The sequence below is a fragment of the Phoca vitulina genome, unplaced genomic scaffold (genome assembly GCF_004348235.1).
Source record: "Phoca vitulina isolate PV1807 unplaced genomic scaffold, GSC_HSeal_1.0 scaffold2, whole genome shotgun sequence".
NCBI classification, from domain to species: domain Eukaryota; kingdom Metazoa; phylum Chordata; class Mammalia; order Carnivora; family Phocidae; genus Phoca; species Phoca vitulina.
Window position 1 is genome coordinate 76,569,740 of NW_022589705.1, and position 27,805 is coordinate 76,597,544.

Consider the following 27,805-nt stretch of genomic DNA (forward strand, 5'->3'; position numbering starts at 1 on the left):
CAGTGGGTTGAGCGCCAGACTTGATTTCAGCTCAGGTCATGATCTCAGGGTGAGATCAAGCCCTGTGTCGGGCTCCACGCTGGGTGCGGAGCCTGCTTAAGATTCTAGCAAAAAAAAAAAAAAACGGTGGGCAGAAGACACCCACTTCGGGGTCCAGTGCTTACAGCAGGCAGAAAGAACATTTTCCCTCCTGATAGTGGGCCCAGTCCCAGACCCCTGTCCCTCTCCCGTTAAGCAGCAGCAAACCACAGCCAAGTTTTAATCATTTAATTAACACCTTTGAATGAAACACACACACAGCTTTTTCATGTGTCTCACTCAGGCTTCAGGGCAGAGGGAATGGATTGTTTGTATAGACATATCAAAGACTCAAAAATTTAAAGAAATATATATATATACTTCTCTCTCTAACAGTTTTATGGAAATTAAAAATCAGAGGCTTTTGGTCTCCATTTGCACTAGGTCAAGCTCATTTACCCCAGAGGACAAAGAAGGGTTGCCTCTTCTAGATCCTCCTTTCTCCTTTGTACTCTGTCCCACCCAGTGGGGAAACAAGCTCAGAAGATTCTAGCTGAGGATAAGGAGCTCAAGTAACATTGAGAGAGGAGAGCAAGAAACACAGAAGCTGGGCTCCCTCCCACCTCCAGCAGCTCTGGGTTGCCGCCAGAGCCTGGTCTCGTGGAGGCGTTGGCCTGGTCTTGGTTCCCAGGGCAGTGGGTCAGGAGCTCTGAGCAGAGCAGTGCATACTATCCTCTTTCCCCAGCTCACTGGGCAGGTGCAATGGGTACCCAGTAGCTGCTCTCCCTCACCCATGGGGCAAGGGAACCACCGTGGTTGACAGCTACAGGGAGAAGACAGTAGTGAGGGCGGGCCAGAGGAACCTGGGCTCTCGTACCACATCCCCTGTGTTCCCAGCTCTTGTTCTGGGAGGGGTTCAGTCTCTCCAGAGAAGCAGCTAAAAGTGAGGTTCCTTGCCAGGCTCAAGCCCAAGTCACTGTTGAGGAAAGAGGATCAGGACAGAAGGGGTGGCCCAGGTGGGAGCCACACGACTGGAGGGAAGCGCCGGGGCCGGTGGGGAAGCCAGCTTACCTAGAGAGGTGGCACAGGCTGAAAAGAGGCCATTAAAATTCCTAGAGGAGAGCTCAGTAGCAGAGGCTGACGGCCAGGGGGCAATCACCCAGCCTGCTCCCTAGGAACACGGAACCCCCCGTTCATTGACTAGGGAAGAGTCTGCAATAGAATGCACCTTTGGGTTCCCATCCTTGTCACTCAGCGCCAGCGCCCCCCCCACCCCAACCCCGTGAAACCGCCTGGGCTAAAAGGCAGCTGCAGAAAGAACATGCACCGAGTAAAGAGAAAGGTCACAGAATGTAATCTGTAGGGCCAGGTCCGGGCCCACTGCCCAAACAAGCGCTCCCCCCGGCCAGACCCCTCCACCCACCTCCTCAGGACTTCCTGCCCAGCTGAAAGGGACACAGCTTTGCCACAGCCCATGGGCTCCTGCCTCAGAAGTGTAGCGCCTGCCCACCCCAACCTGACCCACTGAGACAAGGGGCGGATGCTTGGCATCACCAAGTGCCCACTGAGATGTCTCCCTATTCCGTTCTCCCACTCTCTGAAGACAGAGGGCCTGTGGACCTCCCGTCCGGTTCCTCTCCCCCACCCCCACCCCCATTTAGGCCCTGGCGGTCCCCCACTTCTTGTCCCCAGCATGGAGCACCTGGCAGAACTAGAAGGCAAGGAGGGTGGTTGGTGCTAAGTTGAGGCACAGGAGGGCTAACCCCTGCTGCACCCTTTGTGCTTTGGAATTCCACAGCCCCGCTCCTGCCTCCAGCCTGGAGAAACCTGTGGGAATAGTGACTCGCCCACCTCCAAGAACTAAGAAATGGGCAAACCGGATCAGAGGGAGGGGTCAGATTGGTCCCAGCTATGGGCTGGCTAAACGGGGACTGATGCTGCCGCCATGTAAACAGGCCCTTGGAATGTGGCTTCGTGGGCCCTGGAGGATGGACATGCAGCTGCTTTTCAAAAGTGCGTTGATTCGGGACTACCGTATGTGCATGATTTGGACATGGGGGGGAAAAGGAAAGAAACTCAAATGAGATGCTCTGCTCCCAACTGTGCGGCCTCGATGCCAGCAGGGGGCGCAGCCACCCGTTCCCACCAGCTACCTCCTCCGAGATGAGGCCAAGGCCAAGGCCAAGACAAGCGGCCAGAGGGGAATCCATTCAGGGGGAAAAGGCATGTGCTGGATGACTCGGAGGACAGGATCACCACCAGGCTTGCATAAATATCGAAGGCTGTGAAGGTTAAGGCTGCAGGCGTCCTCTCTACTAGGTCTGCCGTATCCTCTCGTCCTTGGAGCTGCTCAGGTCCCTGAGATTGTGTTCCTGGGATGGGTCAGCAGTGCCAGCGAGGTGCCTGGTGGTCAGACCAGCTCTTTCTGTGGGTCTGCGGTGGGGTGGGGGGGAAGGACACACTCAGCAGGGGGCCTCCCAGCTTGGTTCTGGACCGCCCCCAGCACAGCCTCTCCCCCTCAACTGACTGGCCTCGCCCACAGCACCAGCCAGATGCTTTACACACACGAAGGCAGACACCGCCACCCTGCGCTTTATGGTGGGGACCCAGAGGCCAGGATGAGGAGAGAAGATGGCAAACTTGAGGTGGAACTCAGTAGGTCTGACTTCAAAGGCCCACACACCAGCCTCCTTCGCTAGCTTATCAAGGGTGACCGCTCACCCTTCCCAGGCAGCCTGACACCAGAAAAATCTGGAAGATCCAGTAACAGATCCCCGGTAGTGGGACTTCAGGCACCTCTTTCCCACCACCAGTGATGGGGGGACCCCCCCCACCACACACACATACACACACATCGTCCACTCTACCTGAGCCAGGTGGGCCCAGCTTCTGCTCCTCGGGGCCCACCAGCTGCACGACGCTTCCGTTCTCCACCGGCTCCCCCTTAGTCCTGTCCTCAGCTCGAAGGAGCCCGTCGGTGGGAGGAGCAGGAAGGGACTCGACCCGAGGAAAGGTGGGGGAGGTGGATGGCAGGACCCCCACGGGGGGCTTGCGGGCCACCGGTGGGGGAGCTTTAGGTGGCTTCTTTGGGGCTTGGGATGGCCGCTGCTCCGAGATGTTCCTAAGTTCAGCCACCAGATTCCGCTGGAGGTCAGCCTGGGCCTCAGGGGACACCGGCCGCTCCAGCTGCAGCTTCTTGGTGCCCTTGGAGAAGATGAAGCTGGCCATAGAGGCAGGGGACTGGGGAGACCGTGGCTCCGCCTCAGGTGGTCCATCGGGCTGGCCACTCCCAGGGTCCTTGCTGGCAGCCAGACTGGAGGCCTTGAGTCGGACCGCAGCATGGAGCCCTGAGGCGGGGCCGGGCGCTGGGCTGGCCCGCCCTGACAGGGCCCTCCGGAGCGGCTTCTGGGGGGCGGACGGCCCGGGGGCCGGGGTGGCGGCTACCGCAGGAGCGCCCACGGAGCGCAGCCGCACCATCTGCAGGAGCGAGGGCGTGACCAGGGGGGCACCAGCATCCTCCCTGGGGGCCGCGCTGCCTTGGCTGCAGCCCACTGGTTCCTTCCGAGGGACCTTGGCCAGAAGCCCTGGGACAGAAGCAGCAGGAGGTGGGCCTGGTGGAGCTGGAGGCGGCTCTGGGGAACTGAGGAGCTGGCTCTGGGAAGAGACGGTAACCGGGCAGGACGAAGCAGCCAGGGATCTGACAGGCTCTGGGGCGTCTGGAGGGCCCGCAGGCTCAGGGCCGGCCACAGAGAAGAAGGCCTCCTCAGGTGGGGGAAAGTCAGCCATGGACAGGTCGTGCTCCTCAGGTGCAGGAGGCGGGGGTGGGGGCCAGCTGGGGTCTTGGAGGGGCTCCTCAGCAGTCTCTGGGGCAGACGGGGCCTCAACCACCTCTGGCTTCTTAATGGGCGGGGGGGGAGGATGGTAAGATGGGGGGGGGGGAGGGGGGGGGTGACTTGTCTTTGGAGGCAACGAGAGACTCCTGTGGTGGCATCAGGGAGGTCTGCGGAGTTGGCAGAGGCTCAAGACTCACATCAGTGGCAGAGACGGGCCCAGGGACCACAGCAGGAGTAACCGGAGCAGGGGCCGCTTGGTTAGGACTCTTGGACTTGGAAGGGGGTGGGGAGAAGGGGGCAGGCACCTTGGGGTGAGGAGGTATGGCAAACCTGTCACCCAGGGTGGTCGACATCTGTGTACCAGAACGGTCTGAGGGGGCTGGGTCAGAGGATGAGGAACAGAGAGACGTGAGGGAGGAGGAGACAGAGGCCCCAGGAGACCGAAGGGAAGTGACACGCTCTGGTTTAGGGGGTTGGGCCTTGCCCGGGGAAGCGGGGGCCCCTGTGAGACCCTTGGGAGGGAGGGTAGGGGTACCACTTTGGCTCGAGTACCCACTGGAGGGTGAGAGCGTCCGTTCTGGGGAGCGTGGGGGACGCCGGGAGCCCCCTGGAGACAAGCCAGGCACCCAGGTGCCCGCTGAGCTGGAGGGACAGGGGGCTGCCCCCAGCCCTTCTGACCCACCGGTGGTGGGCGGCCGGGGCAGCTGCGGCGGCTGCTTCCGCTCAGGCTTGGGCGGCAACCCCAAGGGCCCGTCGGGGGCTGCCGAGCCCCGCTGATGGAGTGAGTAGGTCCGGCGGGGAGGCGGGGGGGGCCGCTTCAGCTTCCGCAGGGACACGCTCCGGCCCGACAACTGCCCGCTGCTCCGAATGCTGACGGTGTCCGAGGCCTCGGCCGTGCTGCCCCCGCTGGGAGAGCCCCTCCCGCTGCCCCCCTGGGGAAGGGGTGCCCCACTATGGCTAGCCACAGAGCTCTCGGGCCGACCCTCAGAGCCACCCTTGGAGGAGAGGGTGGAGCCATCAGACACGATCGTCTCTGAGGACTGAGAGTGGCTCCACGTGTCACTGGAGGAGGAAGGCTGGCGGCTGCGGGGCCGCGGACTGGAGGCCGAGGAGAAGCGGCCCAGCGAGCGGACAGAGGCCGGGCTGGCCGAGAGCAGGCTGCGGCGGCTCAGGGTGCGCAGGCTGCAGCGGCCCAGGGCCACCACGTCCACGGTGGGTGGCAGCACAGCGTGCGGGATCAGTTTCGACAAGTAGGTGGCCTGGGGCGAGATGGACATGGCTGGGCTCAGGGGCTCTGGAGGCCCTGCCCCTCCTGTCAGGCCGGGCACCGCTAAGGACATGGGCCGGATCACCGGCGGGGGCCGGGGCCCAGTGGACCGCCCAACGAGGGTGTCATCCCGGTAGATCCGGTCAATGTGGCGCTGCAGCATGGCCTCCGCCTCGGCACCAGCCTCGGCCTGCGCCTCCAGCGCCTGCAGGGACACCCGGGCGCCGGTCCCCGAGGCCGGGCCCGCTGGGCGGCCGTCCACCGTGGGGATGCGCACCGCATCCCGAGGACCAGGGGGCCGAGGGGTACCTGGTGCCTCACGCTCGTGCCGCAGGCCTGCAAGGGACAGGGAGGACATGGGAGTCAGCAGAGGGGGCGGCCGGGGCTCCCCCCGCCGCCCCCCCGCCCCCCCCCGCCCTCCTACTGTGCGGCTCACCGAGCTCCTTCTGCACGTGCTGCGGCAGTCCCAGCACCGTGCTCCGCCTCTCGCGCCGCCGCCGCCCTGACTTCCCAGACGATTTGGAAAATGAGTCATGGGGTCGGAAGGTAGAGCCTGGGGGCCAGTCCAGGGGAGAGAAACTGTTAGATCAGGTCTCGGGGCACATTTTGCAGAGCACTGCTTTCGTAGAATAACTAATAAGAGCTCTGCAAAAAAAGATTTCCATAATCAAGTAGGCGTGGGCAAAGCTAGGTTAAACAAAGCTAGACACTTCTTTTCGGTACGACTTCTGGAAGGCTTTACTAGGCCGAGGATAATTTCCATTTAGTGAACAATTATTATGTGTTAGTCAGCATGCTAAACACTTGGCATTCATTCCGATAATGTAAGTACTCTTATCCTCATTTTCATAGCACATCAAACGGAAGATTGGAGTGGCTGAGGGTTGGCCCAAGGTCACACAGCTGGGAAGGAGCAACACCAGGCTCAAAACCAGGTTTCCTGACTCCTAACTGTCCTGCTTTGCAGTTGGGTGTGTATCACGAGTCTCCAAGAAGACACAGCATACTGTGTTTCCTGAATTCACTGACTCACAGAGCTTGGGGAGGTGCTACATTAGGAGGAAAAGGGGAAAGTTGCAGGGGCTGGGACCCCAGATAGTGCCCACCACCCCTGTGCCCCGTCCAAGAATCTGGGCTGGTGAGCAGACACCTTTGCGCTGGATCATCTCTGAGCGGATAGAGAGAGCATCCTCTGCTGTAGAGCTCTCAGCCGTGTAGGATGTGGTCTGGCTGCAGAAGGAGATGCTATCTTCATCCGGCCCCATCCGGGAAGACTGTTGGAGAAAGAAGGAGATGAGGCCCTGGCCTCAGGCCACCCCAGAAGCCTACGTGGGCCTCTTGCTGTTGCCTCTTCAGGGCTCCCCTGTGGAGCTTTGGACTCTGATTCTCCCTGGCTTCACCTAGCACTGAGCAGACCTCAGCTGGACTAGCCCTTAGGGGTCATCTAGTCTACCCCTTCGTGATACAAGAAGGAAACTGAGATCCAGAAGGGTTCAAAGACATACTTCCCAGAGATTAAGCAGGGAGGGAAAATCAGAGTCAGCACTGAGCTGGGGGCAGGGCTCACCTGGATGCTCTGGGTGTCTCCATGGTCCCAGCCACCCTTATTCAGTTTCTGTTTTTCTGGAAGACACCAGAAAGGTGCGTTGGGCTAGGCCCCTGACCTTGGAAGCCAAGAGTAGTCCTGGAGGGGAGAAAGTTACCTTGGTGCTGTAGGGAACGGAGCCCCTCCTGGGCCTGTGTGTGCAGCTCTTCCAGGTGAGGCGGCCGCCCACTGGGGAAGAAGACATTGTCCTGGTGCTCATCCACTACGGACCCTGGCCCCTGGCCAGGCCCCACACTTAGACGTTTGTCACTCTCAGCCTTGGCAGAGCCTAGTGGAATGGAGGAGGAAGAGAAGTGAGGCCTGAGAGCATGTGGGTCCTGGGGATGCACAGGCCCCACACAACAGCACCCACAGTCCCAACACTGCACACAGCCCCCGGACATACATGCAACGCCTACTTCCCCCAATCTGTACACACAACTCACAGTCCTGTGTTATACACTCAATACCCATGGCCCCCATGTACATGGACAAACTCTACCCAAGCGTGCTTATATCTGAGTACCCACACCACACAAAGGACCCCATACAGGTCACCATACGCAGGCACACAAGCCCACCATACAGGCACACAAGACCCACAGGCCTCAGTCTATATACATACCCACAGACTCCAGGACGTACACAAACAGCACCCAAGTATAAACACCTCGGAAACCAGCATCAAACACAGGGGCCCCCAGAGAACATACCCAGCCCCCACAACATCCACGGTCCCCATTCTGTACAAACAGTACCCAAATATACATACAACTGTGCATCCACACATCACTCAGGGCCCGACACAAAGCACCCCAATATACACACAGCCCATAGCGAATACATTTCTCTTGTCTCTACACCCCAAGCTCCACTTTAGGGAAAACCAACCACCCCTTTCACACACCCCCTTGGCCCAGGCCCAGGAAGACACCGTGGGACACTAGGGAGGGCTGTGGGCTAGCAGGGGTCCTAACCAGAATTCCCATGAAGTCCTGGGAGGAGGGACAAACCAGGGACATGGCCTCTGTGTCCGCTACTCACCCATGTGGCTGTCCCTTAGTGGAAGGATGGGCAGGGGAGGGGAGAAGGCGGCCCCGGGGGCCCTCCACCCCCAGACAAGGCAGCCCCAACCTCTCTTGGGAGAACAGTCCCAGGCATCCCCCTCTCCTGGAGGCCCCAGCCCCCGGTGCAGAGGAGCCAGGGATCCATTACAAAGGATCCTGTTACAGGCCCCGCCCATGGGGAAGCTGGTCATCTAATCCTGGGAATGAGGGGCTGTGTCAGCACTTTGCAGCCCCAGCCCCCCTTTAAATGGAACCCACAACATAAGCAAAAGCACTGGGAGGATCATGTGACCTTGGCAGCACCTTGTAGAGGGGCAGGAACAAAACAAGCCCTTTAAAGGGCCACGCCCCACAATCAGGGGCTTCAGCTCAGACGCCTGCCCATTCCTACCTCCTCAGCCCATTCTTCAGCTCCTGCCCAGGGAACCTGGAGGAACCCTACAGGGTTCCTAGGTCTCCCAACAACCCAACCCATGGAGTCTCGCCTAATCCCTGAATTTTACAAGTTGGGGAAACAGGATTGAAAAGGAAAGGCCTTGCCTAAGGTCATCCAGCAAATCAGAGTCAGTGCCAGGACTAAGCTCCAGATTCCCACAGGGGACTCCTGAATCACACTCAAAGCGAGGATCCCCTCCCACCCCCCAAAAGTCCAATAAACTCTGGCCCCCATGTCTTAATCCAGGCCTAAAAGCCCAGTTCCTAGAAGCAGAAAGCGGGTAGAGACCCCTCCCTCCAAAACTTCTCCACCGTCCTGCCCTCCGCCTCTAAACAGCATTTCGATGATCATGCCCCAAATTCCAGCGGGGCTACTTTCCTCTCTCCTCTGCTCCCCACATCCCATCCTCCCACACATGCTGACTGACCTGGGGGTCGGAGGGGGTGCTCTGCCTCTCAGACCCGAAGCAGGAGGATGCACCCAGTACAGTGTGGGTACCTCCGGAGGAAGCAGTCTCGCCCAAGGGCTGCAGGCTTCAAGGTCAGAGACACCTGGACCCATCCTCCCAAACCCAACCAAGCAGGGCCCAGACAAAGGCAGCGGAAAAGCCACTGGACAAAAGCACAGCGGAGGACAGGGCAGTCTGGCCGCCTTACTGCTCCCCATCCCCCACCCACTACCCTTCCCCGGCCTTGATCCCCCTTTTTACAGAAGGGTCTGGCAAATGGAGGTGTCGGGGTCCCTCCTCGCCCCCTCCCCAGCCACACCCACTCACCCTTCTTCTTAAAGAGCCCGAGGAGCACCGGGAGGCGGCGGCCCAGGAACACCACCATGACTGCGGGCGCCACCAGGGCCGTCCCCTATTCCGGCCTCTCCGGATCGCCGGGCGCCGCCTTCACCATAAGCCGGCACCGAGTGGTGCAGTCGCCCGCCCAGCTGCAGAGCTGACTCCAGGCGGGGAGGGGGAGGGGCTGCTCTCCAGGTCCTCCTCCCACCTGCGCCACTGATCCCGCCCCTCAAGTGGAGTGCAGAGGCAGGAACAGTCCCAGATTCTGACGGGGAAACTGAGGCCCGGAGTCTGCGGATGCTTAGCTCTGGTGGAGAGTAGGACTAGAAGGGCTGAAGATGCTCAGGGCCCCGGGGGCAGACCACTAACCCGTCCCCAAGTCCTTTTCTAAACAGTCAGGAGCCAAAGCCATGGCAGGGGTCCCAGCTGCCAGATGGTGGGTAGAAGAGCCACTAGACCACACTTGGCATGATGCCCATCCCCAAGTCCTCCTGGCTGGTGAGGGTCACTCCCTGGGGAAGGAACTCAGACATGGAACAACAGCCTGGCAGAAGCCCAGAACTGCCTGTGCTGGTAAGGCCATCGGCAAAGGCCCCTGGAGGGGTGGGAGCCAGCCCAGGACACAGGGACACCGGAAAGCCAGGGAGTTGTCCAGAGCAGAAACACAGTGGCTGCTGGGAACAACTCCTCGTGTGTCTGTTCAGACCCATGCTTTCCAAAGGACTTTCTTCCCACTTCGGTCAGGTGGGAAGCAGGCCAGAGAAGCACTGTGAACTCTCGAAGGTCACACAGCAGAGGCAGGCTTCATCGTATACCTCCTGCTCCTCCAGCCCAGGACCCTTCCCACTGGCCCCACTCTGTGACTTGGCGACTGTTGGATCAACAGGCAGAGAGAATGGAATTAGCCAAAAAAAACCTGGTCGTAGGCAAGGGCAGTAAAAATGAGGGGTAGGAGGAGGTAGCTGGAGGGAAGACAGCTCCAAGTTCAAATTCAGCTCTTGTCACACCCAAGTCATGACTTCATATGGAAACAAGACCAGTGAACTCCTCCTTACAACACTGTTGTACCCATTCATTCAATCAGCAAGTATTTATTAAGCTAGTACGGGGGCCACAGCGAATGGAGGAGAACTTTATCTTGTTCACTCTAGCGCCTAAATCAGTGCCTGTCATACCGTGAGTTCAATAAACATTTGACAAATGTATTTGACAAATACATTTGACAAATGTATTTGACAAATACATTTGACAAATGTATTTGACAAATACATCAACAAGGTACACTAAGAATACAATTTTAGTGAACACTGAGGAGCTATGATAGGGAAGGGGGCACCTCTAGGGGGTATGAAGGGAAGTCTAAGGAAAGGCCATTGGAACCAAGACCCGCAGAAGGCGAAGGAGCGGGCCAGGGCAAGTGCTGGGCGCAGAGCCTTCTGGAATGAGACAGCAGCAAGTGTAAAGGCCTCAAGGCAGGAGTGGGGGCAGGGGGTCGGGGGGATGGGGGGAGGTGTCTCAGAACAGACAACAGGAGGCCAGTGGGGCGGGAATATGGTGAGCAAGGGAGAAAATGGCAGGAGCCAGGTCGGGTGGGGCCCCATAGGTCAGCATGGAAGGTTCATCTGGGTAATGACAGTGTTAAGAGATCCCCTTGGGCAACTCCAGAAAGAGTAGCTGGTAGCTGAGGCTGTGGAAGAGAAAGTCTGTGAAGCACTGCCCCCAAACTCACCTCAGGACACCACTCTCTCCTGCAGCACCTTTCTCCCTGAGTCGATAAGAATTCACAGTGGCTCCCACGCGGCAAACAAGGGGCTTCCCTCTGCAGCCCCTTCCCCATTTGCTGCCCTGCCTCTCAGAGACCACTCAAGCAGACGCTGAGCCCTCACTCTCTGGAGAACAAGCTTTTGTGCAGCTGGATAGGATGTAAATCCACAAATCATTTAAATCTAAACAAACAATCCTAAGAAGTAGGCACTTTTATCCCCATTTGACAGATGAGGAAATGGAGGCCAGAAAGGGCAAGCTGGGAAGGGTAAGGTGGCATTTGCCCTCAGGACAACTTGAACCCAAAAGCTATGCTCTGTCTGCTGTGCGAGCTACAAACATGATCTCCCCTCTGAGGAAGGGCTCAGGGACCCTATCATCCCCAGAAATTCGAGGTTTCTTGGCCACATCCTCCCCTTGTCCCTCTCTTAGGCCAGACCCATCCGCCCCTTATTAGTCCCGCTCAGACACAAAGAGCAGTAGCCCCACACTTGCAGGGAGATTAATGCCAGGGGCTGGGGGAAGGCAAACAGTCTCTGCCCTCAGGGATCTTACAAGAGCCCTTCGAGGCAGGTTCTCGAACATACTCTCCCGTAACTGATCCTGGACCCATGAGGCTCGGAGAGCTAGGTGACTTCCCAAGCTCTGACTGGCTCCAAAACTGAAGACTTTAATCATGCAGGACACAGTCATCCTCAGCTTCCCCCTAACCAGGGAAACTCGGGGGTGAGCTCCACGAAGGGCGTAGGGAACAGCAGCTCAAGGTCCCAGGCCCACAGCTGGCTGTCAGGGCCACAGCTGCAAATTCCCAGAGGATCCAAGGCTCTCACACTTGATAACATCTGGTTGCTCTAGCAACACCCCTCCCCCCCTCCAGCTTGGCCAGGGCCCGAGGTCTCTCTGAGCCACTCAAGGCTCAGGCCCACACACCTGTGACTTGCTTAGGGAGGGGCTCAGCAACCTGAGTCTCAGGTGGAGGGCAGGGTCCTCACAAAGAAACTGGGGCCGACAGAGTGGAAGACCTCGCCCAAGGCCACATTTAGAGTCCTTGTTCCAGGACCTTCTGCCCTGGTACAGTCCAGAGGTGCAGCCAGGGGCTGAAGCTCACCACCAGCCTCCGCCTCCCCTCCTCCCCACCTGCCTGAGGAAGGAAGCTTCCTGGATCAGAGAAGACACCTTGCTCTTGGCCACACCCCCCACATGAAGGACACACCAGGAAGCACACAGGCCAAGTTCGGGAGCTCAGATCTAGTCCACCAGCAGAGGTTCTGTGCACAAGGACCTCCAAAATGTCCCACTGGGCCCCCTCACCCCGACAGGTGCGTGCTCTCAGGACCACATCCACAAAGCACACCCAGGCCACCCTAATCCAGCTCCTCGTCACACACCAGCACGACTGCAGACTCACACAGGGCCCAGCCAGGTGGCTGTGCGTACACAAAGGCAGGTGCACGTACCCCCCACTCTGGGGCTTTCCTGAGCCCGGGGACAAGGAGGAAAGGGGGAGGGAGCCCCCAACCCCCAAGGCCAAGTGCACATTTGTGCTCATGCGTACACACTGTCTTGGCAACATCCTCCACGGGGTGAGGCCTCAACCTGCCCCATTCCAGAGCAAGGGGCGGGGGCGGTGGCACGCCCACAGCCAGGCAGGCCTGACTCAGGGGAGAGGAATGAGGGGGGAAGGGCACAGCTGCCCAGGTGGCCTTGCTCAGGAGCTGGAACCCTCCAGGCCTGGGCCTGAGCCTGGGCCTGACCCCACTCTCCCACCACCACATTGGACCGCAGGCCAGTCCAGGAGGCAGGATTCAGAGTGTTCAGAGGTCCTGAGTCTCAACCCCTCTGTCCTGGTGGACAAACCAGGGCCCTCCAATAGGAGCAGACCCAGAACACAGGGAGATTTTATTCTCTTAGAGACAAGACAAAGGGACATGAACATCACAAAAACCTTCAGGTGAAGGTTTCTCTTTTTCTTCTGTCTCCCAGAACACCTAACAAAAACCCGAAAGCCATGTATGACTTCCCTTTTTTACAGATGAGTACAAGGAGACTCCAGGGAAAGTGACTTGCTCAAGGTCACCCAACCAGGAAGTGGCTGAGCCCACAGCCAAACTTGGGTCTCACTCAACGCTTTCATGGTCCTAAGTCTGAGGAAGTTACGGGATCAGGGGGGCTGCAACCTCAGTTCCTGCTCAAAGAGGGGGGACTCTACACCCCACCTCTACAGGGGGGAAATCCCCCTCCTTCCTTCCCTCAGTGGGAGGCCCCACCCTAGAGCAGAGCTGCAGAGCTGACAGGCCGGTTCTAAGGTAAATATGGGGGGCAGGGAGTGCCCCTGACAAGGAGAGGAGGATCCCATGCCTAAGGCGCCTGGGGGGAACCAGCAGCAGTGCAGGGAGGAATTAGCTACAATAATATTAATAAATGTCATAACGAGTTTCCGGGTCAGTATCTGCTCCTGACAATGACATAACAATCTCTTTCGGCCAGGATGTGCGTCTGACTTTCCGAGAGCCCTTTCCTTTGTCCCTTCAAGGCCCGGTTCTCCCTATTTTACAGATGGCGGGGGGCAGCCACAATGAAGTCAAGAGAGGAAAAGCCTGGGAGTCAGAAGGTCTGGATTAGAGAGGCCTTGGTCAAATGAATCAGCCTTTTTGGGCCTCAGTTTCATCTGTAAAGTAGGACTCACACCCACCTCACAGAGTGCCTGGGAAATCCGAAGCCACACACAAGCAAGTGCAAACACAAAGTGTTGGGCTCAGAGGGAGCCTCTGCCTCTCCAGGGTGGAGGGATGGGTAAAGGTCCCTCTCAGGCCTTTCCACTCACAACACCATAATAAACTTGCATTTATCGAGTGACAACCAAGTGAGAGACACACGTGGTCTCACTAAGTCCCCCTTGCCATATGGAGGCACTCCCTCAGGGTCAGTGACTAACCCAAGGTCACACAGCTAGTGACTGGCAGAGTCAGGGTGTGTGAGCCCAGCTCTGACTGGCTGTAAAATCCTGTTCTTCCCATGCCACCAGAGGCCTCTTCTCCCACCCACTTCCGGAACTCTCTTCAAGTCCCAAGTGGCATTAAGGACCATTATTAAGGTCTGATAAGGGACACTTAACAAGAGCTCCCTCTCAGCTCGTCAGTGACCTAGCCCTAACCCTTCTGTTGGGGAGGGAAGGGAATTTCAGGGCCAGACCAGAGACCCCACAGCCCTGGGAGTCAGGAGCCTCAGGTTTGAGCTCTCCCTGCCCCTCAACTGCAGCATGATGCTGAGCCAGGCCGTGCCCTTTTCCGAGCCTCAGTGTCTTCATCTGTGAGATGGGAGGGTTGGCGAGCCGATCTCTAAAGATCCCTCAGCATGTAGGACTCTGCCCCTAGGAGGGTAGTGTTCCCCCACTTTGGGTCAGGGCCTGGGGCAGCAAGGGGGTTCACCTTATCTCAGATTCCTCAGACGAGAGAGGGCTGAGCCAGCCCCTTGTCTGGAAGCCCAGGGTTTCCACAACCAAGTGCAGACATGCAGTTGGTCATAAGTCTCCTCCAGGAAAGTGGAGGAGACAGGGAGACGCTGGGGTGAGGGGGTAAGAGGAGCGGGACTTTTCCCAGCTTTGGGACCTACCAAAGGCCCCTGGCACTCCAAGTACAGAGGCAGGGGGAGGGAAGAAAAGAATTCCAGGTGGTCTGACTCCACCAGGGACTCAGTACATTCCTTCAATCACTTCATCTGCAAGGGGGGCCATGTGTATAAACCTGACAGTACAATGTCTGGGAAAAAGAGGGTGGTATGGTGGATGTTCCCTGGGCTCTCAATTCACATCTTCCACCAATCCCCCAAACTGCCCAGGACCAGATGCCCAGTGGGCCTGGGGAGGGGAGGGTGGGGTTGGATTCCTGAGATCCAAGGCCAAACAATCCCAGCAGGTTACAGTATCTTTCCAGCAGTGAGAAGGCCTCTCCCTGTCCCCCCCCCCCCCTTACGCTTCCCTTGCACTGGTCCACTGATCCAATGGACCAACCGTTCCTTGAATCCCAGTTCTTCCATTTCCCACCTGCTCCCTCTCTGAGCCCTTGGGGGACTTCAATGCTTCATCCTCAATCCCTGCCCCTCTCCCACAGCACTTCCTTCACTTGTCCTCCCTACGAAGTCCAAACCCCCAGGACCTCAGGCTTTCTTTGCCCAGAGGATCTGCAGGCCCCTCAGTCATAAGAAACCCATCTATTCCTAAACTGATTAAGGGCACAGGCTTCAGAATCTGACAGGCTTGGTTTTGAATCTCAGTTCAGCTACCTCCTTGCTGAGTGGCCTTGGGCAAGTGACTTCACTTCTCTAAGCTCCAGCTTCCTCATCTGTTAAATGGAGACTATAATGGCTTCTAGCTTATAAGACTGTTGGGGGACAAATGAATTAACCAATGTAAAGGTTTAGCATAGGCCCTTATTTTTAGCTCTGAGTTATCATCTCCGTCACTGTCCCCCAGCTGAGCAGCCTCGAGCACAGAGCCTTCATAGCCCTCTCTGGCCCTTATTCCCAACATCTGATTAATCCCAGGTCCTATCACTTCTGCCACCTCCTCCGCAGTGTCTCTGCAGCTGCCACTCCTCTCCACTCCCACAGCCCCCACCCTGTCCCCAGCCCTCACCTCACCACCTCTCCCCTGGATTACTGCAATAGCCTCCAGACTGCTCTCTGGAGCTTCCACTCTCACCACCCCACCCCCCAACCTGTCCTGCCTGCACCTGCCCCTCCTGTGGCGCCATCTTCCTAACACACCACTTTCACGGGCTCCTCCCTTGCTCAAACACCTTCACTGGCTCCCTATGGCCAATAGACTCCAGCCCTCTCTGCTTGCCTTGCATTCTTTCCCTCATCTTCTCACAGATGAATCAAATGGATAAGTACTCAAACCCCAGTCCCATACCTGGGCATGTGACAGCAGAGGCCCAGTGCTGGGGAAGCCTTAGAATCCTCAGCACAAGTAAGACCAAAGGAATGGAGGTTTGCATTCACAGTGGAACTCCTTCTCTTCCCAAGCAAAGGAAGGAGCCTCAACTACATTTCTCTCCAGCCTCCACGCTCAGGTTCAACTCTATGCCTTTGCTCACGACCACTGCCCCAGAGCTGAAGTGCATTCCTGGTCCTCTCTCTCGTTTAATCAATAATTCAGGACTCACTCCAACCCTGTAGTTACTTCAAAGACCAAATTAAGACCGTCTCCCCAGTCTTCTAAAACTGACCCCAACCCAAAAGCCTTCTGAATATTCCCCAGCCCCCACACTTACTTCTGTGTTGCCTTGACATTGCTTTCTGGTTTTTTAGGACCACCTTAAAGCCTGGTTAGTCCCTGAGTTGCAGCAGGAACTTAAGAGCACACGGGCTAGTGGGCAAGACTGTAAACAGAGGCTTCTTCATCTCTCTCTTTCCCACCACAAATGGTCACAAGTCTGGACCCACAGTTGGTTCTCAGGAAACCATCAGATTAGAGTGACCACAGGAGAGCAGGCGGAGCCCCAGCCCCAGCCCCAGCCCCACCCCTCGGTGCAGAATCCTAGAGGAGAGACAGGTGGACACATCCAGGATTTCAGGATTGCTAGGACAGGGAGACTCCTGGAAGGTCCCGGAGTCTCTCATCAATCCACCTTCTGAGGAATCTGCAGAGAGCCTACCAGAACTTAATTAACCCTTTTTTGCTGTTATTTTGATTATGACGATTACTCTTCAAACCGCTACTGGCAAATGACCTTGCACAAGCCCACCTTCTCCAGACCTCAGTCTCTTTATCCACAAAATGGCTAGACAGAACTGTAAGGGTCCCAGAAGTCACCTAAGCTACGTGCCCCTAAATCCACCGACAGGCCCCTCTGTGGGAGCCAGGAGGTCCAGAGAAGTGAAAGCAATCTGCTCAAGGTCACCAGAGCCCATACCAGAGCCGCACTGAAAACACAGACCCCCTAATGCCCAGCCCAGGTTCTTCCTGTCACCCCCTATGTGGAGGGATGAGATCATCAGGCTCATTTCAGAAACTCTAGGAATGTGGGCCACCCTAGGAAGACATGGGTGGATTCCCTCACCACAGCAGAAGGAACCCCACCCCACCTTCTCCAGAATTCTTTCACTCCCAAAGATCAGAAGGAACACCTGCCTCTGTTGAGGACCCCTTATCTTCCTCAGGGGAAGGGGTAGATTCACCAGGTAAGGGAACTAGCCACCCTCCACAGCCCCTCCTCCAGAACCCCTTGGGACTCTGGGGGATACCCTGAACTGTCGCACCTCCTGGGGAAAACCAGGAATCCCATTTCCCAGCCGTAGGGTTGGAAGCCTTTTCTCCATTCTCCCCCTCTACCCACCCCCCACTTGGGAGGCAGGAATGTGACCCGCGGAGGGATCCCGCAGCACGCCGGGAAGGGCTGCGTTCCAGCTCGGTGGCTGCACTGAAAGGGGGGACATGCGGCAGCGACCACGGGGACCGCCGGTGGGGGGAAGGGGGACGAGAGGCAGCGGCGACGCAGGTGGGGGCGGGGAGGGAGCCCAGAGAACCAGTCCGACTCCTGATCACGCCAGATGGAGGCGGCCCCGAGTCTCCAGCCCCTGGTTTCCTGCTTCTCCCCTGCACCTTTGTCTCCCCTCCCTCCTGCAAACTTTCAGCCTGTTGGGGGCTAACAAGTGTGTGTGTGTGTGTGTGTGTGTGTGTGCAAGCGCCTTAGGCTCTGTCTTTGAGCCTGTTGGGGGCTAAGAAGTGTGTGAGTGTGTGTGTGTGTGTGTGCACAAGCGCCTTAGGCTCTGTCTTTGAGCCCGAGTGTGGGAGTCTGGTTGGTTGTGCAGTTCTGAACCCGTGTGTACATCTATGTGCCTAAGCCGCTAGGCAACTGTACCTACATGACTGATGTGTGTGTGCGACTGTGTGAATCTGCGCGTGTGGCATAATTCGCGTGGCAGTATAAACCGTACACCTAGGTATGTGTACCTGTGTCTCGGGGTCTGTGCGTCCTACAGCGATGCTGTGGGTGTGAATGTGTATGTGTCTGCATGTCCGTACATTTGAGTGGGTGTTGTGACTGTGAAAATTGTGAACATGTACGTGTGCCCGCCCGTGGGTATTCGTATGTACGTGTGCCTCTTTGCGCATGTGAGGGGTGGGGTCTGTGCGGGGGATTCCCGGCCCCCCACGCTCACACCCACCAAGCCCCGGGAGGGGGCAGCAGCGGTGGCGGCGGCTGCGGCAGGGAGACCCTCCTCCCCGCCTGCCCCGCCCCCACCCCCGGCCCCTACCTGCCGGCCGCTTCGCCGACCGCCCGAACCGCCAGAAGCTGCGGGCCCGGGGGCCGCTGGGGGCCTTCCTCTTGTGGTGTGAGTTGCCCATGGCGGGCGCGGGAGCCGGCGCGGAAACCCTAGCGCAGCCCAACCAGCCCGGCCGCCGGGCCCGCAGCCCCGGGAGGGAGGCAGAGAGACGCGCGGGCGGCCACCGCAGGCGCCCCCAGCCCCAGCTCAGCCACGCCCCCGGGCTCTGCGGCCAATGGCCGGGCCGGGGGCGGGGACGGTGGAGGGGCGGGGCCTCGCGCGCGTCCCGTAGGCTCCGCCCCTCCCCGGACCTGGGAGACCAGCTGAGCCACCCCACCCAGAGCGCTCGCGAAAGGCCGGCGTGTCCAGGTGGGGCCGGCTGGTGGCCCGCTCTCCCGGCCCAGGGGCCGCCTCTCTGAGGACTGCAGTGGAGCCCGGAGAACTCGGAGCAGGGCCCCAGACAGGCGGAGTCCGGAGCCCGGCTGTGCTAGGGCCCACCAGCCTCCACCCCGTGAGTGTCACGTGTCTGTGTGTGTATCTCCTGTCTCTGTGCCTGTGTGTACAAATGTATCGATCTGACTGTATTTCTGTGGTAGTCGTGTTCAAAATAACAGCACCCTTTTATATAGCTTTTACTATGTGCCAGGTGCTCTGATAACTGCTTTCATGCCACAAAACAATTCTATAAGGTAGGTACTTTTATCATCCCCATTTTACAGATGGGGAAACTGAGGTTCCGTGAAGTCACCTGACTAGCCCAAAGTCAAACAGCAGTAAGCTGCAGAACTAGGACTCAAACCCAGACTGACTCCGATACCCACTGACCATGCTACTACCCCTCCAGTTTATCTGTGCCTGTGCATGTTAACTGGGCATTGGTAATTCTGTGCTTCAATGTGGCTGTGTAGTTGTGTACCTGTGTATAGGTCTGTGACCCTGAACACTTGGATGCCTCTGTGTAATCATCTGTGTGTGAGACTGTGCCTATATCCATATGGAGTCTGTTTTCAAATGTCTGGATGTGTGCTTTTGTGCGTCTGCCTATGTAATGGTGACTGGCTCTGTCACGTTGTGTCAGAGTGTAAGGAATGGAGTGTGGAGGTAAACGTATGTGAAGCCGCCCATGGCTGTGTGCCCCTCACTCACCCCCCGTCGTACAAGTCTTTTGTTTTTCAAACCTAGGCCAGGCTTCACCTCTTCCAGAAATCTTCCAGGCTGCCAGGCTGTCCTCACCTCTATGTCCTCACAAGTGCCCTTGTGCCCAGGGCCCAGCAGCCTGGGCAGGGGCTCTCCTTTACCATTGCTCTACCCTGTCTCTCCAACTAGGGGCAGCATGGTGTAGCAGAGACACCGCTGGGCTGGGAGTCCAGAGCCCTCAGTGCTAATCCTTTCTGCCACCTGAGCATGAGCAGACCCCTCCACTACACTGTGCTGCTTCTTATGCCCAGTGGCTCCAGGGCACCCCGTGCCTCCCTGCAAAATGGGAGAGTCAGAGCTGATCCCTACCCTCCTTGAGGCGCATACCTTGCTAAGAGTTTGAGGTGAACAACAATGCAGTCCCTGAGGGGTTATATTTTATTCATCCATCCAGAAAACACTTGTCAGACATACACTATATATACCAAGCTGTGTGTACCAGGCTCCTGCTTTGCACAGAGAAGAGAGTCCTAGTGTCAAAGCTGGAGGAGACCTCAGAGTATCTGCTAGCCCAGTTCCCTCAATTTACAGGTGGGGCCCATAAAGGGGAAAGGTGGTGTGGAGGAGCAGAGAGGACACTCAAGGATAACATCCAGATCCCCTGGCATGAGTTGAGCAACGGCAGGTATGCAAAGAGCTTGAAGGGACGTCTGGAGGGTAGCAGGTGCCTTGGCCTTTGCAAGAGGCCTGGCAGCAACTGCCCTGCCCCCAGTTCAACCTCATCTCCCACCACAGCCCTGCTGCTTGCCACCACCCCGCCCTCCCACTACACACCTCCAGGTCTTCCCACGTGCTTCTTCCTCCTCCACTTTTGCCTGGAGGATTCCTCGTTCTCCTCAGTACCCTGCCCGACAGTCTGTTCCTCCAGGGAGTCCTCCCTGCACCCGTCCTCCCCCAGCTCAGCCCTCTGTGCTCCCCCCGGCACTAGTGCTGCCCTCTGATAGAACCGATCACACCCCAGGGCCCGCCAGCAGCCTGTGTAACACCGTCCCAACACTTGTCTCGAGACAACAGTTCCTTTTGGTATCTCCCTTTCCAACCGGAAAACAAGCTCCCCAGGACAGCGATCGCCTCCCTCCCCTCAGTACGCCCAAGCGCAGCATGGCGATGGGCGCCCAGCAGGCGCGCTGTGGGTGTTGAACGGGAGCTGATGGAAGCAGAGACGGTGGGCTTGCCCGCTGACGGAGGTGGTGATGCCGCTCCCTACGTACTGGGAGAGGGGAAGCGGTGCGGGCGGGAGAGTCCCAGTCTCACCTTCTTTCACTACAGAGGCTGTGCTGGCTCCAGGATCCTAGAGGAAGAGTGTTGCCCCCAGCCAAGAGCATAAGGGCACCTGGGGTAGGACCATGGGAAGGAGCTGGTATGGAACACCAGAATTCCTGGAAACCACAACATCGGGCCTGAGTGCCTCGTGACTCTCTGGAACGGCGCGGTGAAGACCTCGCCTAGCTAGAGGCTTGGAGGAGAGGGGTGTCCTAAGCAGACAGGAGGCCCGACCTGGAGCAGACCCCAGCAGCAGCCTCCGGGGAATTATGCACTTTGCCAGAAGATTTGGGGTTTCAACCCTTTGCAAGCTGAGCTGTCTCGGTCTCCCCTCCGTGCCAGTCACAGGCCTGGGCACCCTGTGAGTAGAGCGGACAACCTTTGATGAACCGGCCCCTGAGGGCAGGAGACACAAAAGCAGACAGTGGAGTATAATAATGGGAGAGATGGAAAACGATTTCACCCGTCCTGCCCCAGGGAGCTGCTGCCACCTCCTTTTCCCCCAAGTCGGCCCGAGTGGGGTCTGCCGGGTCTGCGGACGTGCAGCCGGAAGGTGGAAGTGTGGATACCTGCTCTCCCCACCCCACCCCACCCCACCACTTTCACCGTGGCCCAAACAATATACAATGCCTCCTCTCATTAGTTTTCATCCGCATGTGACAGGCCAGGAGCAGCTGAGACAGCTTTGAGGGCCGGGGAGAGGGGGATTTCCGGGGGACAGCTGGGTGAGGGGAGGCTCTCCCTCTCCCCTCTTCTGACAAGAGGGGGGATTTTTCTGGCCGCAGGATTTAGCCACCCCAGTTCAGCAACCCTTGCTGGCAGCCCTGCTTCAGGGGCAGGAGAGGGACGGAACAGTGGGGGGAGGGCCCATCCTAGCCTGAAGGGGATTTCCAGAACGCTGGGACGTGGGCCATGGGTGGGGATTTGAGGCCTCCGCGAGGAGGGAGGTGGAGAGGCAGCTGGAACGAGCCCCTGAAGGTGTTGGAGGTAAGGGAGGGGATGGAGGCCTTCTTGGCCTCAGCTTCGCGCTCATCTCATCCCACTCCTGGTAGGGGCACCTCTCTGGGACGGCATTTTCCATTTGAAGTCTGAACAAAGGAGTAGGGAAGCTGAGGTCAGCCTGGTGGGTGAGGGCTCCTAGTCCACCTCTAGTGCTGGCCGGCTGGATGACCTTGAGCGAGACACTTCGTCCTCTGGGCCTCAGCCGCCTGTCTGTACGTGCCATGAGGGCAGCCTGTGGCAGCTCAGGCCGTCGACGCTGAGCATCTGGAATTGGCAGATGCCCAAGCTCTGGGGCCCATATCGGATCACCCACCTATTACCCAAAGCCACTTTGTGCCAGGCCCTGTGCTGGGCAGGGCAGAGGGAAAGGACCATCAACCCAGCTCCTGCCCTCAGGCTGTTCAAAACAGTGAGGGATGGCGATTCCTATACCCACAGAACCCAGACAGCCAGTTGGCCCCAGCCCTTTGCAGGTGCCTTGCCCGATTCCAGCCCTGCAAATCCCTCAACCCCCCAGCTTCCCCTCATCCTTCCATTTTAGTTCACGTGTCACCTCCTCCGGGCAGGCATCCCTGATGTCACCCATGGGATCACTATGCTCCCTCCTTTGTCCCACTTCTTGACCCTTAATTACCTGTTCAGTGTCTGGTTCCTCCCTCAGATTACGAGGTTCGTGAGACTGGGACCTTGTCTCTCATTCATCCCCAGGACAATGTCTGGCACATACTAAGTATTTAATATTAGGTAATAAGTACCTACTAAGTATTTTGATAGACATTAGTGAGGCTCCCTCTCCCATCTGGACCCAAGACAGATAACGCCCATCCCTTTGCAGGGGCCTGGAGGAGGTGGACACAGAGTCCTCTATGGAAGTCACTCCCCCACTGGATGTATGCCACAGCAGAGGGAGCCCTGCCCCAATCACATCGGTCCAGGCCCCAGGCTAAGGACACTGAGATGCCCTACCCAAAAAGGTGGCCAGAAAAACAGACTGTCCAATTCCAAATCCCTTAAGCACCCCGCTCTAGTCTGGAGGCAGTAATTTCCCTGGGGGCTATCACAGAGATGATGATGCTGGCGCCGGGCCTTGAGGGATGAATAAAGGTTCAGTGGATAGAAAAGTGAAGGGAAGCACACCCTAAGTAGGGGAAGCAGTGCATGCAATGGCACAGAGTGTGGAAATACATTTTTACTGAAAAGCAAACAGAGGGGCACCTGGGTGGTGCAGCCAGTTAAGCATCTGACTCTTGATTTCAGCTCGTGGCCACGATCTCAGCGTTGTGAGATCGAGCCCTGCGTGGGCTCTGTGCGGGGCATGGAGGCTGCTTAAGATTTTCTCTCTCCCTCTCCCTCTGTCCCTCCCCCCCAAAAAAAAAGAAAGAAAGAAAGGCAAACAGACACTATCCTACCCTTAGATAGGCCAAGTGTCCATTATCCAAGGTGGCTTTGGGTCCTCATTTTGCTTTAAAAGAGCTACAAAAGGGCGCCTGGGTGGCTCAGTCAGTTAAGCGACTGCCTTAGGCTCAGGTCATGATCCCGGGGTCCCAGGATAGAGCCCCGCATCGGGCTCCCTGCTCAGTGGGGAGTCTGCTTCTCCCTCTGCCCCTCACCCCGCTCGTTCTCTCTCTCTCTCTCAAATAAATAAGTAAAATCTTACAAAAAATAAAACTAAATTGAAAAATGAAAGAGCTATACAGGCCGCTTCCTCAGCAGAGAGAGATGGCATTAGTCACACGGATTCTCCCCGCCACCTTACTATAACATCTAGGCCACTGGGTCCCAATGTCTTGTCCATGACTGGCCAAAAGGCAGACTCTCCTTTCGTGAGCATAGCTCCCACCCTTGTGGCCCCAGCCCATTCTCCACCCAGAATTCTAGAACCAGGAGGGCTCTCAGAGGCCATGAAACCCCATCATTGTCAAGACAGGGCATATGTGGCCCACAGTGGGGCAGAACTCAAACTCAAGAGTCTCTCCACAACTCCACACCAAGGAGAGTTCCTCCTGAGTGAGTGGCCAGCATTGTTCAGGTTAAATCTGCTGGACCTCAGTTCTTTCAGTACTGAAGCCACCCGCACTCTGACCACCCGGTCCCCTCCCTGGCCACTGCCCACTGCCCAAGAGGAACCTTCAGGAGGGCTACATTCTCCTACAGTGGTTACTGGTTCCCCCTCTCCAGAGTCAGAAACAGACCTAGCCTCATACTGTTTGGCTTCCGGAGTGTGGCCTCGGGAGGCCGACAGAGTTTCTGTCATTGCCATGCCGTGAACATCATTTCCATGCAGGTGGGGACCTTGCCTGTCCTGTCCCAGGTATTCGCATTACCCTGAACAGTGCTGGACACGACATGATAAAGAATGTGTCTTTTTCAAATGAATGAAGCTGAGTGACCTTGATCAACTTACTTTTTACCCACTGGGCCTATTTTCTCACCTAGAAATGGTAATAACTGCCCACCTCCCAGGTTGTGGTAAGGACAAAGGAAAACATTCATGAAAATGCCCAGCCAGGGTCTGACACATAGCAGCCTTCATGTTACTTCTTCAAATTAGCCAGCACACGGGGCGCCTGGGTGGCTCAGTCGGTTGAGCACCCGATTCTTGATTTGGCTTGGGTCATGATCTTGGGGTTGTGGGATCAAGCCCCGCCAATGGCTCCCCACTCAGCGCAGAGTCTGCTTGAGATTCTCTCCTCTCCCTCTTCCCCTCCACCCACTCTCTCTCTCTCAAATAAATCAATCAAATTAGCCAGCACCCTGCCCTCCTTCTACACTCTGCTCACCTCCTGCGGAGAGCCTCCCCTGGTTATCTACTGGGCTCCAGTCCTGGCATCTGTCCCAGAAACACTTCCTCCCCACATACTTGTCTAGAGTCCAGGTGATATTTCTGGAAAATATGGGTTCTTATTTGTTTACCTTTCCTTATGCCTGAGTCTTCTGTTGGACAAGGGTTAAGAATCCACCTTCCGTGGCTTCCCCCTCAAACATCATCATCACCGCCATGGGTATCTGAGGTGTGACCAAGAGTTGAGTTCCAAACATGGATCAGCTAACGTCCAAGTCCTCAGCATCACAACTGCAGAAACCTGCTCCCATCTAGACCATTCTCCACAGTTCACAAAGCACCTGCATCTCGGTTATCTCATTTGACCCCTGAAACACCCTTATAAAGCCAGGATTTATTCTCCCTATTTTACAGATCAGGAAACTGAGGCTTAGAGGGGCTCACGATCTGCCGGTGTCACGCGGCCTGGGAGGGCCGGCAGAGTTGTCCTGTCAGCCTCTGAGCCCATTCCCACCAGACTGGGTCCTTAGAGCTCAGGTGAAGGTGATTAATAAGAGTAAGCCCTTGCATTTCAGTGGGGATTTCACGTTCCTCTAATTTCCGCATTCGCTCTTGTGAGATCTTACAGAGACAATCTTGGAGTCACGGACCCACCAATGCAATGTCCAGCCAGAGGGTCACCCCTGTGAGAAGGTCCCCCCTCTGCCCTGAGACAGTAATCAGTGGGGCCACAGAGAGGTTGCTGCCCAACGTCACGGGGCTTGCTAGTGACTGAGCCAGAATTTGAACTCTCATTTGCCTAACTCTCCTACTCCTCCCACTCTGTCAGCTTCCCTCACATCTCTCTGGGCCTTTTGCCATCTGTAGAATGGGTTGGATGAGAAGATCTTTCAGCCTTACCCGCTGGTCTGTGTCCCACCCGCATGTCCTCTTCACGAAAACGGTACCGGTTTTGGAGGCAGATGGTTTGAGTTTGAACCCCAGTTTGGGCAAATGAAGCACTCACTGTCCCTAAGCCTCAATTTTTTCATCTGCAAATGGGCTCAAGTGAGCTAATGGATACAGGGCTCCTGGCACATTCAGAATAATCAATAACTATCAGATTTCCTCTCTTTTCTTTCTAAGTCTGTGCAGGGCAGGCCTGGAAGACAAGGGCTCAAAATTCTACCCCAAGCTCAGTTTTCCCAACTTACTGTAGAGAAGTCAGATTAGGGGAGCCACGACCTGCATCTCAGAGACTGGGATGGGGGAGCTTCCGAGCAAAGGCCCCTGACCTCTCAGGAACTTTCTGTATATTCTTCCTTCCCATCTCCCCACCGTCTCCATTCTGAACATTTTCCCCAGAAAGAGTTAAGTCTTCTCTGGGCTTTCCCTTCCTGACCAGCAGTGCCAATGGAGATTAGAGAGATCGGATTTATTTCTCTTAATAAACAGAAAAGAAGTTGGGCCAGGCAGGTGACAAGGAAACAATTGGAATAATAGGAGGCTGGAGCAAAAGGGAGTAGGACTTCCTCTAGTCGGACCCGGGGCCACCCCCAGACCTGGAGATACAACAGCCAGGGGCAGGGAGGTGGTTCCTATGCACGTGGGCTCAAATCGGGCGACATGCTGCCCAGAAAGCCCAGTGCTACCAGATACCTAACACAAGGCAGGGGGAGGCCTACCCACTGACCCAATGACCCCAACCCAGGCTGTTGGAGCAGGGATGTACAGGGTCAGCTTTTCCAGCCCCTGTCTCCAGGCTGGTCTCAGAGGGGAAAAGGGTCCACTAGCCTTCTATCTCCAATCCTGACCATCTGACCAGAATCCATCCTGCTGCAATTCTGACCCATGCCCTCTTGAGATGGGGATGACTTCAGACTGAATCCCAGTGGGACAGCATTAAGACAGACTCTGCATCCAGTTGGGAGCCCTGAGAAACACCCCTCACCCAAACCCTCCCTCAGGGCTTGGCCCAGCCATCCCTGCCCCAGCACCCTGACTTCTATTTGTGCCTGGGCCAAAGGCCCTCATCCAAAAGGAAGATCGGGCCGGATGCAATCACACAAGAGGCTTTTCACCCTCTTCCTGACCCCTCAAACGGTCCTTCTAATTCTCCTGCAGAGGAGGTGGTTAAAGGACACCGGGAGGGTAAACACAGTATGGGATGGGCCCGAACACACCGCCATTTCCTCACCTCTGGCCCTGCAGCTCGAGCCAGAGGAAAGGTAGACTTCGGAGCAGGGCAAGCCCCAAGGGAGCCCCACCCTCTTGCAGAGATTCATGCCCTACCCCTCAAAAGGGACACAGAAACAGAGGGGGAAATGAGAAAAGAACCAAGCAAGTGCCCAAAAGGAAAGTGACCCCAGCAGGGATGGGCCAAGTCAGCCACCCCTTCCCTCCCCTCAGGCTGCCCATCCATCAGGCCAGAGAGAGCCCAGAGACAGGGAATTGGCTGTGGTTATTTTAAGTACCCATCGCAGCTCAGGTACAGCCTCTCCATTAATGTGGGCCTCAGTTTCCCCCATCTGACACGGGCATGTTTCTACCAGGACTGGGGGAAGGAGTGATGGGGAGGGGCGCCACGGTTGGTTCTCATCGGGGAGCTCAGCACGCCAGGAGGTGGATGTTTGCCGTTTGGCCCAGGGGAATGGTGAGGGGGGCCAGGTGGGAAGAGCTAACACCGTTAAGAACCCAAAGCGTGCTGTGCCCCATGCTGGGTCCTCCGTGGGGCTGAAACACCTTCTGAGTGCAGTTGACCTTCTGGACCTGGAGGAATCCCCACCAGAGACGCAAGGCCACCTGCCTCTCCCATGGGCCCCAGGCCAGAGCCGAGTGTCCGGCCCCCTGACTCAGCAGAGGGCAGAAGCTGGGTGAGCCTGGGGGAGGGGGACTGCCTCACCGTCCCGAGAGCCAGACTACCAGCACTTCCTGCTTAAGACAGGAGATTCCTGCCCCAGCCCTAGAATGGGGTCGGGCTGAGTCTGGGAAATGCCGGGGCAGGGGCGGCGGAGAATGGGGGGTGTCGGGCTGAGCCCCGGGCTCTCCGCTCCCCCGGCCCCGGCGCCTAGGGGTTCACCCCTCCAACACGTCGCGGACCCCGGCGGAGCCACCCCGGCAGCACCCTCGGCGCCGACCGGCGCGCAGCCCAGGTGCCCGGCCGCCTTACCTCGGCCTTTAGCCTTGGCCCTCCTGGCCTTGTCGTCCGCCTTCTTGGCCCGGGGGGCGGCCGATTCGGCTCCCTCGGCCCCCGCCGCCTTCTTCTTGCGCCGCTTGCCCCGCAGCCAGCTGAAGGCGCGGCGGAGGCCGGACGCGCCGGAGCGGGACTTCTTCCTGCGCGGGGGGCCGCCAGGACCCCCCGGCTCGTCGGCCGCAGGTGCGGCGGGGGGCTCGCGGGCCGCCATGGCGCGGCGGGCGGACCTCCGGCGGGGGGTGTGGGGGGGGTCAGGCCCCCTGCGGCCGGGCACCCATGCGCGGCACGGGCGCGCGGGCAGGCGGCCGCCGCGGGGACACGCGCCGGAGAAAAGTTTGGGCGGCGGAAGCGGAGCCCGCGGGG

General features: G+C 57.6%; 1 protein-coding gene and 1 long non-coding RNA gene across 3 annotated transcripts; one reads left to right on the forward strand and one right to left on the reverse strand.

Annotated features, from left to right (window-relative positions):
• Positions 1-134: 134 nt before the first annotated feature.
• KIAA1522 (KIAA1522 ortholog) lies at positions 135-27,653 on the reverse strand. Its single transcript, XM_032388734.1, is given in 8 exon segments — positions 135-2,451; positions 2,886-3,954; positions 3,956-5,454; positions 5,555-5,671; positions 6,269-6,392; positions 6,686-6,741; positions 6,822-6,992; positions 27,419-27,653. Coding segments are annotated over 8 exon segments (3,294 nt in total). The 3' UTR covers positions 135-2,428.
• Positions 16,397-22,720, forward strand: LOC116622336. Of its 2 annotated transcripts, none has more exons than XR_004297557.1 (3): positions 16,397-16,940; positions 19,755-19,848; positions 20,493-22,720. It is a non-coding gene; the product is annotated as an uncharacterized LOC116622336 (long non-coding RNA). The 2 variants fall into 2 exon arrangements; XR_004297556.1 differs by lacking the exon at positions 16,397-16,940 and adding an exon at positions 18,344-18,537.
• Positions 27,654-27,805: the final 152 nt, after the last annotated feature.